The 13247-nt window shown below is 43.7% G+C and overlaps 1 protein-coding gene across 2 annotated transcripts in view; it reads left to right on the forward strand.

The window, feature by feature from the left end:
* The window catches only part of cdh4 (cadherin 4, type 1, R-cadherin (retinal)), a 310166-nt gene that overhangs the window by 229473 nt on the left and 67446 nt on the right, over positions 1-13247 (forward strand). For both annotated transcript variants that reach the window (XM_083771514.1, XM_083771515.1), the window contains exon 7: positions 8837-8981. In XM_083771514.1, the coding sequence (XP_083627640.1) occupies positions 8837-8981 (145 nt within the window). The remainder of the gene's footprint in view (positions 1-8836; positions 8982-13247) is intronic.

Genomic DNA, 13247 nt, shown 5'->3' on the forward strand with positions numbered 1-13247 from the left:
AGACATGGCTTTAGCGTGATACAACCTCAGTGCTGCAGACATGGCTTTAGCGTGATACAACCTCAGTGCTGCAGACATGGCTTTAGTGTGATACAACCTCAGTGCTGCAGACATGGCTTTAGCGTGATACAACCTCAGTGCTGCAGACATGGCTTTAGCGTGATACAACCTCAGTGCTGCAGACATGGCTTTAGCGTGATACAACCTCAGTGCTGCAGACATGGCTTTAGCGTGATACAACCTCAGTGCTGCAGACATGGCTTTAGCGTGATACAACCTCAGTGCTGCAGACATGGCTTTAGCGTGATACAACCTCAGTGCTGCAGACATGGCTTTAGCGTGATACAACCTCAGTGCTGCAGACATGGCTTTAGTGTGATACAACCTCAGTGCTGCAGACATGGCTTTAGTGTGATACAACCTCAGTGCTGCAGACATGGCTTTAGTGTGATACAACCTCAGTGCTGCAGACATGGCTTTAGTGTGATACAACCTCAGTGCTGCAGACATGGCTTTAGCGTGATACAACCTCAGTGCTGCAGACATGGCTTTAGTGTGATACAACCTCAGTGCTGCAGACATGGCTTTAGCGTGATACAACCTCAGTGCTGCAGACATGGCTTTAGCGTGATACAACCTCAGTGCTGCAGACATGGCTTTAGCGTGATACAACCTCAGTGCTGCAGACATGGCTTTAGCGTGACACAACCTCAGTGCTGCAGACATGGCTTTAGCGTGATACAACCTCAGTGCTGCAGACATGGCTTTAGCGTGATACAACCTCAGTGCTGCAGACATGGCTTTAGCGTGATACAACCTCAGTGCTGCAGACATGGCTTTAGCGTGATACAACCTCAGTGCTGCAGACATGGCTTTAGTGTGATACAACCTCAGTGCTGCAGACATGGCTTTAGCGTGATACAACCTCAGTGCTGCAGACATGGCTTTAGCGTGATACAACCTCAGTGCTGCAGACATGGCTTTAGTGTGATACAACCTCAGTGCTGCAGACATGGCTTTAGCGTGATACAACCTCAGTGCTGCAGACATGGCTTTAGCGTGATACAACCTCAGTGCTGCAGACATGGCTTTAGCGTGATACAACCTCAGTGCTGCAGACATGGCTTTAGCGTGATACAACCTCAGTGCTGCAGACATGGCTTTAGCGTGATACAACCTCAGTGCTGCAGACATGGCTTTAGCGTGATACAACCTCAGTGCTGCAGACATGGCTTTAGCGTGATACAACCTCAGTGCTGCAGACATGGCTTTAGCGTGATACAACCTCAGTGCTGCAGACATGGCTTTAGTGTGATACAACCTCAGTGCTGCAGACATGGCTTTAGCGTGATACAACCTCAGTGCTGCAGACATGGCTTTAGCGTGATACAACCTCAGTGCTGCAGACATGGCTTTAGCGTGATACAACCTCAGTGCTGCAGACATGGCTTTAGTGTGATACAACCTCAGTGCTGCAGACATGGCTTTAGTGTGATACAACCTCAGTGCTGCAGACATGGCTTTAGCGTGATACAACCTCAGTGCTGCAGACATGGCTTTAGCGTGATACAACCTCAGTGCTGCAGACATGGCTTTAGCGTGATACAACCTCAGTGCTGCAGACATGGCTTTAGCGTGATACAACCTCAGTGCTGCAGACATGGCTTTAGCGTGATACAACCTCAGTGCTGCAGACATGGCTTTAGCCTGATACAACCTCAGTGCTGCAGACATGGCTTTTAGCGTGATACAACCTCAGTGCTGCAGACATGGCTTTTAGCGTGATACAACCTCAGTGCTGCAGACATGGCTTTAGCGTGATACAACCTCAGTGCTGCAGACATGGCTTTAGCGTGATACAACCTCAGTGCTGCAGACATGGCTTTAGTGTGATACAACCTCAGTGCTGCAGACATGGCTTTAGCGTGATACAACCTCAGTGCTGCAGACATGGCTTTAGCGTGATACAACCTCAGTGCTGCAGACATGGCTTTAGCGTGATACAACCTCAGTGCTGCAGACATGGCTTTAGCGTGATACAACCTCAGTGCTGCAGACATGGCTTTAGCGTGATACAACCTCAGTGCTGCAGACATGGCTTTAGCGTGATACAACCTCAGTGCTGCAGACATGGCTTTAGCGTGATACAACCTCAGTGCTGCAGACATGGCTTTAGCGTGATACAACCTCAGTGCTGCAGACATGGCTTTAGCGTGATACAACCTCAGTGCTGCAGACATGGCTTTAGCGTGATACAACCTCAGTGCTGCAGACATGGCTTTAGCGTGATACAACCTCAGTGCTGCAGACATGGCTTTTTCAAAACCTATTTTGGATAAGAAGTAAAGTGCACTATTCCTTTGACTGAACTATTCAGCTTTCTGCATGAGTCTGATTCATATATCTATGAGGCAGCTAGACTGTATGAGTCTTTCTCTGCTTTGCCATTCATTGGCACTCTTTGTCAAAAGGCAGCTCAGACTGAGTTGAATGTGCATAGAGATTAAAGGACAACTTTAGTTTTTTTCAACCAAGGTTCATGTTTTAGGTTGTTATTAGAGAGACTAAAAGATGAGTCTTAATTTTTTTTCATTTGCTGCTTTCTTTTGTTTTTGGCATGTTTTTGGCAACATTTTATGGTGATTTATTTTTGTATTATTTACTATAGTCCTAATAAACCCCAGGAAATTACATCTGGCCACAGCAGATCACAGGATCTACTGAATGTGAAGGTAGCCTACTGGGGGAAGGCTTATACTGTTTGTATAGGCTCAATATGTCACATTCAATAGATCCCGTGATCTTTTGTGGTCAGATGTAATTTCTTGGAGTTTATTAGGACTATAGTAAATAATAATAAAAAATATCGCCATAATATTTTGTAAAAAAATACATATTTAGCCCCATGCTCGAATGCCCCCGCCCCCCTGTCAAAAACTGCTAAAATCCCTAAAACGAAAGAAAGCAGCAAATGAAAGAAAATGAACACTCACCTTTTAGTTTCTCTAATAACAACCTAAAACATGAACATTGGTTGAAAAAAACTAAAGTTGTCCTTTAAAATTCACATACTTGGTGGCATTTTGGCATATTTATGAATGTATATTCTGGTGTCAATCTAACATCAGTGTGTACCGGCGAACTTGTATGTCTAATAGTTACATCCGGTACATCCCATAAGCCAGAGGGACAAGATTGTTATAATAATTGGCTATAGTCAGTAATGAGCCTCTTATCCCACAGCATAGGGAAAGGAGCATTCTAATTTGCTAGTTAGTACCAGGCCACATATCCCATAGTCTGGATGGGGATTGATTGCTCTGCGGTGGTGGCTCAGGGGTAGAGTGCCTGGATGGTAACCGTAAGGTTGCCAGTTCGAACCCGGGCTCCCCCAGAGTTACTGTCGAAGTGTCCTTGAGCAAGACACTGAACCCCTACTTGCTCCCGATGTGCTAGTTGGTGCCTTGCATGGTTTCCGCTGCCATCGGTGTATGAATGTGTGTATGAATGGGTGAATGTAATGCACAATCTCTGTAAAGCGCCTTGGATAAAGGCGCTATATAAATGCACCATTTACCATTTATATACATGCACTATAGACATACTACATGCATATCTTTATTACATGACCCCATTTGAAAAATATTTGAGAATTGAGGTCCTTGGCCTGCTGACAGCGTGCGAGAAAGATGTACAGCTGATTGGTTTAGTAGTATGTGCGATTAACTACTGACATACACATTTCCCGTACAGACAGTCACACAGCAGATTAGGTTGATGGCACCTGAAAATGATTCCATCTCTTATCTAGCCGCGTATATGTACTGTACAGTACACTGTCTTGCTTGTGATGCACTGTATTGTATATGATGTATCATAGTCTAGATATCAACCTTGCTCAGGGGACATTTAGTCTGTTGCAATAACTTAGCATATTATACTGTACAGGAGGCATAGTGTATAAGATGTTCTGCTTTACCAGGTCAACTTTGCTTGTTAGTGTGGTGTTTTTGACAGACTAACACCAGGGGACATTAACTGTAAGGTGAGGAGGAATATGGTACACAGTGGCCAAAACATTGCAGGTGCAGCGTCAGGTTGTTCTATATCTGTGCTGCCTCATTTCGTTGCTGCTGTTCTTTGTAGTGATGCTTGTACTGTAAGTGGTGATATAGGACAGTACATTTATGATTGTGGAGATATCATGCACGTTACTGACCCGTGCACTAGATTTTGTGTTTACAAAAACACAAACATTCGGAATGTACAATAACGGCATACAATTAGTTTCTTTCTTTCAGTTCTCATAAAACATTGAGAGAGTTGTTTGTCTTAGAATTACATTATAATCTGTTTGCCACCTGGATCGCAGCTGTCTGGTGGATGATTTTGACCAACTCCTATCCATCTCCCTTCATCAGCACAGATCAACAACACTACATTCAGATTATCAGTAGGATGTTTAGCCTGGAGGGTCGATTTTACATTTTCATTGTCTCCTCCAAAACAAGTTATTTACAAAAATAAGTAAACAAGAATGAAAAGCCATCCAAACCAAACAATCCCCCCCCCCCCCCCCCCCACACACACACACCACATTACAATTGCACACACACACACACACACACACACACACACACACACACACACACACACACACACACACACACACACACACACTGACACACACACACACACACACACACACACACACGCACACACCGCTCAGCATGCAGCATCCACAGCTGAGAAAACAGATTGGGCTGGTTTGTTTGTTTGTGTGTTTGTTTGGGGTTTCTCTCTGTGTTTGTTCGCCCTGCTCCAGCCTATGGAAAACCAGCCTCTGGGATCATTAAGTGGCTAAAGCGAGCTCTTTTGATTGGATGTGTGTATCTCTACACCAAGCTGTGGGTTTATATCTGCGTCCATGTTAATATATGTAAACATGTGTCTGGATTGTTATTTGCGTATTAAAGTGTGTGTTCTAGCTGTCTAGCAGGTGTCCGCCGTTATGTTTTTTTTTTTCACACACACACACACACACACACACACACACACACACACACACACACACACACACACACACACACACACACACACACACACAGAAGCCAGGACAACCCACGTCACCAGACACAAAGCGTCATAACTTTGGGTTTCCATTACGGAGACCAGACATCTCGGTTTTGGTTGGATTTTGGTCCCGGTTTCAAGCTTGGTGTCCCGAGTGCCGACGGATTATCTCAGAAACGTTCAAATGTCCTGCTTTCCCCCAACATTCACTACCAAATTGTCCCGGATTTGACCACAGTTAAAATATAATAACACTTGTTTTGAGTGCTCATAAATGTTTATCGTTCTGTTTAGTTGAAAGATGCAGTCACTAGGTGAGCTAAGTGCAAAAATAACTGTCCCTTCTTGATGAAAACACCAGGTGAAAGAATAAAAAATAGTCTTCACGTCGTGACATTAATTATAGGGTCCCGGTTTGGGGTTTTGTAAATAATGGTCACCCTATAGCTTCCACGCCAGCATTCAGTCCTCCGACATGCCGGAGTGTATCCTGACACATTCCTCTGAATAGTCTGGCAGATAGATCTGTTAGGCCATTCTGACCTGAGATCAGATTCATACGAGGTTTCCGCCGGACACACACTGGTCTGATGAACCCATTCTGACCTGAGATCAGATTAAAAAAAATGTCAGTTGTTCTTCGATTATTTTGTTGTTCTTCGATTTTTCAAAAAATAGCAGACCTACAAGCTCGTATCGCGCCACTCGGTGGCGCGATATGAGCTTGTAGATCTGCTATTTTTCAATAGCTAAAGCACAACATGATGCCAACACCAAAATGGGTGCCCGTTCAGAATGGGTTAGGCAATGTTCTGGAGCACAAAAGAGCTGTCTCTCCCTTCACAACAGCATGCCGCAGCACGGAGAGAGGGGTACATCTCTCCTCTATACTCCTACTACTATACTCTATACTGCCCATTCTTGCACAGTAAGGCCAGTTGTGATTCCACAATATTTCGGAAGACTATTTACATATAATTGAAGGCGAATGTGTTGCGAGTAATAATGTCCCACAGGCCACAGCGCAGTTGAGTTTGCAGAGCTATTCTGAAGCTTTGTGTTGTTGTGTGATATCACCAGTAACCAGTTAAGCCACTAAAACCCTGGGGATTTGTCAAGAATATATACAATCTACAAGCTCACAAAAGTATAAAGTATAAAAATCAACAAAATCTAAATAGCGGCACCAGGTTGAAAGTGGTTAATGGGAGTGCAGCGCGCACAGTACTGTGTAACCATAGTGATGAAGTGATGAAGACATCCTGTTGTACAGTGGATGGTGATTGCTTTTGTCACATCACTCATCACACCCTCTCCCTCTTCTTTGAGTTTTCATGTCTCGCTCTTTCCCTTCTCCTCCCTTATTGTGCTTTCAACTCATATTGTGAATAGATTTTTTTTTTAAAGGCACATCGGTGGGAGAGGCCACGGCAAAATAATAATAATAATAATAAAACTTTATTTGTATAGCACCTTTCATGACATGAAATGCAGCTCAAAGTGCTTTACAGAACAATGGAGAATAAAAGAAAAGCAAGGCAACGACATTAAAAAACAAGCAGTAATGCAGTACAGTGAGGACATGAAAAATAAAAAATAAAGGATCAATTAAAGGCAATGTTGTAGATGTGGGTCTTGAGCTGAGCTTTAAAAATGTCTACAGAGGCTGCCTGACGAAGGTACAGTGGGAGCTTGTTCCATGCCGACGGCCCGTAGAAGCAAAAAGCTGCTTCCCCGTATTTTTTTGTTTCCATTTGCCAGTTGCCAGTTGCCAATGGCCACACAAACATCCATCCACTGACTTTCCGCTCCCCGAACCATGAGTTTCCAGTACGTGGAGCTGGTGCACCTCCCTGATGATTCCTGTATAGTAGACCTACAGCTGAATAGATGTTAACCGCTTCTGCGCCATTGCCGTTGATCAATGGCAATTGCACTTTTAATAGCACTTTCGATCGATCAAGCCATAATGCTACTTGCGTTAGCATCGGGCCTGTTGTTGTCATGACAATGGATCGCCCATCTTAGATCGTCCTCGCCATAATAATCCATTCTATCTGTTTCTTTCAATCACCTGTATATCTTATTCCTTATTCCCAGATGGCGTTTTTGGTCAAAACAACGTTTCTTTGATGGCACAGAGCCAACGCTGTGGAGGCCTCCTGTGCCCTGGCATAGATTCGCGATTCCCGTTATGAACGATTCAAAATACCGGTAGATTCATAATTTCCAAAAAAAGATTCTGGTTACAGTTACAGGAGTTTTCACTACATGGTGTTTGTAATATGAAATGTAAGCTTACCCTAATCACAGTAAACATCATATATCTTCAGTCATTTTCAAGTTACTGTAGTTACAAGTTACTTGAGTTCAAGACTGGAGTGGATTTTGATGAAATCCTATGTATTGAATCGAGAATCATTTTGAATAGAGAATCGTTTTGAATCTGGAAAAAAACGTTTTTTGTTTTTTTTATAATTTATATTTTTTGTCCCACGATTTTGTAACCCATTTTTCACCCCTGTGTCAATCATCCTGTGATGTGATCCTGGGCTCTACACACCCTCCACCAACCTGGGGAGAGCAACGGACTTAACTCATGCTTCCTTCATGCTTGAGTGTCCAAGTTGCTCCTTTACACTTGACAGGGGGGAGTTTCCCTGGTTGGACGTAGCGCGTGGAAGGAGCACGTTATTCCAACCAGTTCCTTTCCCCTCCATCAGGCGTCCAAAAAAAACGTTTTTGGATTGAGAATCGAGTTGAATCAAATCGTTACCCCAAGAATCGTAATCGAATCGATTCAAAGATTCACAGCCCTACTTACTAGGATATGTCTACTTCCGGAAGTCTGGAAATGTGGCTTTTCAAAATAAGAGCTCAACTGGGAAAAATGCTGGCGTGAATTAGATCCTAATTTTTCAATAAATGCTAGCGGGCTAAGTGTTAATATACATGTCACTACTTTACTGCTCCTGCCGTGCCGTTGGCGAGGGTCCATGAAAGATGCCAACAGGATATACTCAATTCCTACTGGCAAGGAGAATGAGAGTAATCTACAGATCAGTTGGAGTAGCCAATTAGCAAAACGTGCTAATTGAGCTGTTTGTGTTGTGTTGTGTTGTGACCATATTGGGCGATCTTGCCATTAAGTTATGTCACCCCGTTGCCACCCTGGTCTGCTTTGTCAAAGCAAAATGCCAACATGGCCACCATGTAAATATGGTTGATTGTGTTCCCATTCTAACGCCTGGCGAGGTTCATGTCATTCAAAGTTGAACACCACTGTTAATTTCCATGGAGGGACAGAGAACTGGATGCTAATCATAGGCGGAGCTTGAACTTGACGCCTGGGGGTGCGACTGCTTGGCCGACTGCTTGGCCAACGACACCTTTATTTTATTATTTTAGCGTTTTTACAATGCCCTAACCCCTAAAAATGAGTTATTTAGGTAGTACAGCAGCTCACACACATACACACATGCACTACAGCCGTACAGCGAGTCATCATATCATGATAAGAGAGATGATTACAAACTACAGTCAGAAGCCAGAAGTTACGTTTAAAAAAATATATATTTTTTTTATTTTTATTTATTTTTTGCCAGGGGGTGCAGTGCACTGCACTGCACCCCCTGAACCCCCTCAAGCTCCGCCCATGATGCTAATGTCTTTTCTTTGTTTCTGTGTTTCCGTGTGCGTGTGCGTGTGCGTGTGTGTGTGTGTGTGTGTGTGCATGTGTGCATGTGTGCGTGCATGTACATAGTTGCGAGCCCATGCAGTGGACATGAATGGCAACCAGGTGGAGAATCCAATAGATCTGTACATCTACGTTATCGACATGAACGACAACAGGCCTGAGTTCCAGAACCAGGTCTACAACGGCTCTGTAGCTGAAGGGTCCAAACCAGGTAAGAGCTGCCCTGAGCACTGAAGTCCACAAGCTTTGTTTATCTGTCGTATAGCTTCAGAATAATTATTATGAAGTGATTTCATTCCAAATCCTATACACGGGTTGTGCTTATAATCACAACCCGCTTTTGTGGCCAACACGGAAGTGCCGGCTCTCGCCTACAATAACTGCAGACCAGACCTAAATATATAACTAAATATATTTAGTTAAACACTAAACAACTGCAACGAAAGGTGAGAAAGCCTTCTAGCACGAAACTCTCCTTTAAGACTTGTATGACCTGTGTTGGCCACGCTGTTGGGAGTTTAAATGGGTTCAGATGAGGGCAGGTTGACCAGATGTTTGGCTTGGCTGGATGCCTCATTATCAGATCCCACAGAGCATGGAGAGATGTAGACAATATAAGTGAACGGAGTTGTTGTCTGCGCTATAAGCCAGAGACGAGAGCAGAATGTGAAAGTAGCTCTCATGTCTGGACCGCTAGAACTTATGTTCTAACAATCAGACCCAGAGGAACCACGTGTTTGTCCTCGAAGCGTGCAGAAATTGTTCTACAACAAAGTTAAATCTCAGGAGGATTTGTAAACAATGTGCGTAAACTGCATTGTGTGCGTGCGTGCGTGCGTGCCTGCGTGCGTGCGTGGGTGTGTTGCGTGGGTGTGTTGCGTGCGTGCGTGCGTGCGTGCGTGCGTGCGTGCGTGCGTGAACCCTGGTTCTGGTTTCTCACTGGATCATACAGTTTAGGTCTCCTCCAAACTGAGTGTATAATTATGAAGGGTATCCAGCCACAATTTACTTTTTAATATCTTATCTTATTTCTTGAATTAAATAGATCTCTTTAATATAAAGAAATATTATATCGACACATATCTTGTTTATATGTGCTATGATGTGAGTTGGTGTTAACCTATTAAACCTAAAATATTCCATATGAGGCATATTGTTTGAATTGATTGTAATTGGTGAAAATAGGCTACAAATGCTATAGTTTTCTAAGTGGCTATTTAATCTAAGAAAACCGGAGTGGCTGCATGAATATGAGATTCAACTGTAGTGTATGTTCAGAGAGACATTTTCATAAATTTCTGGCCCATTAAAGCTACATCCACCAGCATTTAACCCATTCTGACCGGGCACCCATTTTGGTGTTGGCATCATGTCGTGCTTTAGCTATTGAAAAATAGCAGATCTACAAGCTCATATCGCGCCACCGAGTGGCGCGATACGAGCTTGTAGGTCTGCTATTTTTGAAAAATCGAAGAACGACTGACATTTTTTTAGAATCTGATCTCAGGTCAGAATGGGTCAATCAAACCAATATGTGTCCAGTGGAAACCTCGTTATGAATCTGATCTCAGGTCAGAATGGGTTAAAATGTATCATTATATCTTGTTATCCCTAATGAGGAGAATAATTGGCTAAGACTCCACCAGCAGACAAAATATGTCTCTTTTCCACACAAAACGTCAGGCAAAGGGGGGGGATGTGAGGATTAGGTTTTGACACTATCGCTTTCTCTAGGCCTATCTGGAAGACCCAGCTATCAAAGCGTCTCTGAAGTATTACAACACACATCTTCCCTTATCCCATTCTGAACGGGCACCCATTTTGGTGTCGGCATCATGTTATGCTTTAGCTATTGAAAAATAGCAGATCTACAAGCTCATATCGCGCCACCGAGTGGCGCGATACGAGCTTGTAGGTCTGCTATTTTTGAAAGAATCGAAGAACGACTGACATTTCTACAATCTGATCTCAGGTCAGAATGGGTTCATCAGACCAGTGTGTGTCCGGCGGAAACCTCGTATGAATCTGATCTCAGGTCAGAATGGGATATTTAGCACAGTGTGAGAGCTGACAAACAGGGAGCTAAGGGGACATGCCCTTATCACTGTCACCAGATGCAACATAGTGTGTAAATCTCTCAGAAAGCCTTGGTTTGAACCAGTGCCGTCCTTCATCGTTCGACACCATGGGATCCCCCGTGCCCAGCGGGTGAGGTACTAGTCGGAAACTGACTTTATCTGTCTGCGTAATCAAACGGTTACAGTATGTAAGCAGATATATGACCTTATGAATTTTGTTGGAGGACTTAACCCATTCTGACCGGGCACCCATTTTGGTGTCAGCATCATGTTATGCTTTAGCTATTTAAAAATAGCAGATCTACAAGCTCATATCGCGCCACCGAGTGGCGCGATACGAGCTTGTAGGTCTGCTATTTTTAGAAAAATCGAAGAGCGACTGACATTTTTAGAAACTGATCTCAGGTCAGAATGGATTCATCAGACCAGTGTGTGTCCGGCGGAAACCTCGTATGAATCTGATCTCAGGTCAGAATGGGTTACTCCAACCGAACAAAGTAAGGACATAATAACTCCGGCAGTGCCTTTCACAACATGTGTGATTGGTCAGCCACTGGGCTATTCATTTATTGTTCTGCAATCTGTCAGCATGCAATTGTACCATGGACTGTTCTGAAGAAAGCCTGGGTGTGGATCGTCCCTCTCTGTATGACTACAAACACAACCAGCAGGCGATTAACCCATTCTGACCTGAGATCAGATTCATACGAGGTTTCCACTGGACACACACTGGTCTGATTAACCCATTCTGACCTGAGATCAGATTCTAAAAATGTCAGTCGTTCTTCGATTTTTCAAAAATAGCAGACCTACAAGCTCGTATCGCGCCACTCGGTGGCGCGATATGAGCTTGTAGATCTGCTATTTTTCAATAGCTAAAGCATAACATGATGCCGACACCAAAATGGGTGCCCGTTCAGAATGGGTTAATTCATTGAGAGTCAGAGAGACAGCACACACTTTGTCCACTGTGTCTGTGGCCAGACGTGACAAAATCTCAGAGACAAATTATGTCAAAGTACGTCAGAGATTGATGAAAATGCACAGTGGAGATCCAGCCATGATAAAACGTTCCAGCGCTGTATACAATGCTTCAGCGAGACACAGTGTTGCTAGGCAGAATACAGAGTAGGCTTAGTCTAGCATTCACATTAGAACTCAAGAGCGGGGTTCTGAGGCAGTATAAAAAACCTTTGTCCTCTAAACTTTCTTTAGTTTGGCAAGCCCCTCAGAAGCCGAAACAAGTTGTCTTGTTTGAAGTATGCAAATAGTCTGTGTTAAATAACAGGATACCTTTATGTAGCCGGTCATATCTATAGTAAATTATGTTGAACCTTGGCTTGTATTTCCATTTTTGAGTGGTGCAACCACTCCCTTACGGAGCTATGTGTGTGTGTGTGTGTGTGTGGGTGGGTGGGTCTGGGTCTGAGCACGAAAACAGCATGGTTGTTTTTCACTACCTGTGCGCAACCTACACACACACACACACACACACACACACACACACACACACACACACACACACACACACACACACACACACACACACACACACACACACACTGTATATATGACCCTGGGAGCGTTCCTGTGGGTCTGGAACAAACCTTAAATCCCATTGACAATGAATGGACATTTTTTAGTGTTCGTGTAAACACAAACATTGTGAACACAAACATTGAAGAGGAAGGTGAGGACGCATGTTCTGATTGGCCGGAATGAGATGATGTATGATGATGTACGAAGATAAGATCGCCACCTCACTTGTGATTTGAGGGGCAAATCAATGCCATGGCCTACTGTACAAAAATATCTACAAGCTCGTCTGTGTGAGGGTTTTATCCAACGTAAAGTATTAACAAGAACAAGGTTTTAAGGTTTAAAGGGATTGTGACATTAATCTCAATTGCACCCAAAAAATATGAAATTTTAACATTCAGTAGATTTTCTGTGATCTGGGGTTTTCTGGCTCAAACAGGTGCTCTGATTTTCCGGCAGATTATGATGTAAGATCCTGCAAATCCCATATATGTCAATGGGATTTGCCAGCAGATGTCACTGTTTTCACTGTGTTGCCTGTTTTCATTGTAGCTCAAAAGGCTTCCAAACCCCAAAGAAAACTTCAGACCACAGAAAATCCACTGAATGTTCAAAGTTCAGGTTTTTTGGGTGTATTTGAGGTCATAAAACCTAAAAGAAAAAAGAAATGAAAATGAATGTCATAAAACCTTTAAGAGATTTCCGTCCGACAGCGACGATGCGCAGGCCCTTCTCCTGAGTTGTTCCCTTTTGATGGACCCCCACCCGCCTTCCTTTGCTCTGTCAAAGAGACCCTCTGAAATCAGAGTGCAAGATCAATACCGGCAGCTGAGTGCCTTGTCTCACAGTGGATTTGCCCT

This window comes from Protomyctophum parallelum (assembly GCF_964188405.1).
Source record: "Protomyctophum parallelum genome assembly, chromosome: 8".
Lineage (NCBI taxonomy): Eukaryota > Metazoa > Chordata > Actinopteri > Myctophiformes > Myctophidae > Protomyctophum > Protomyctophum parallelum.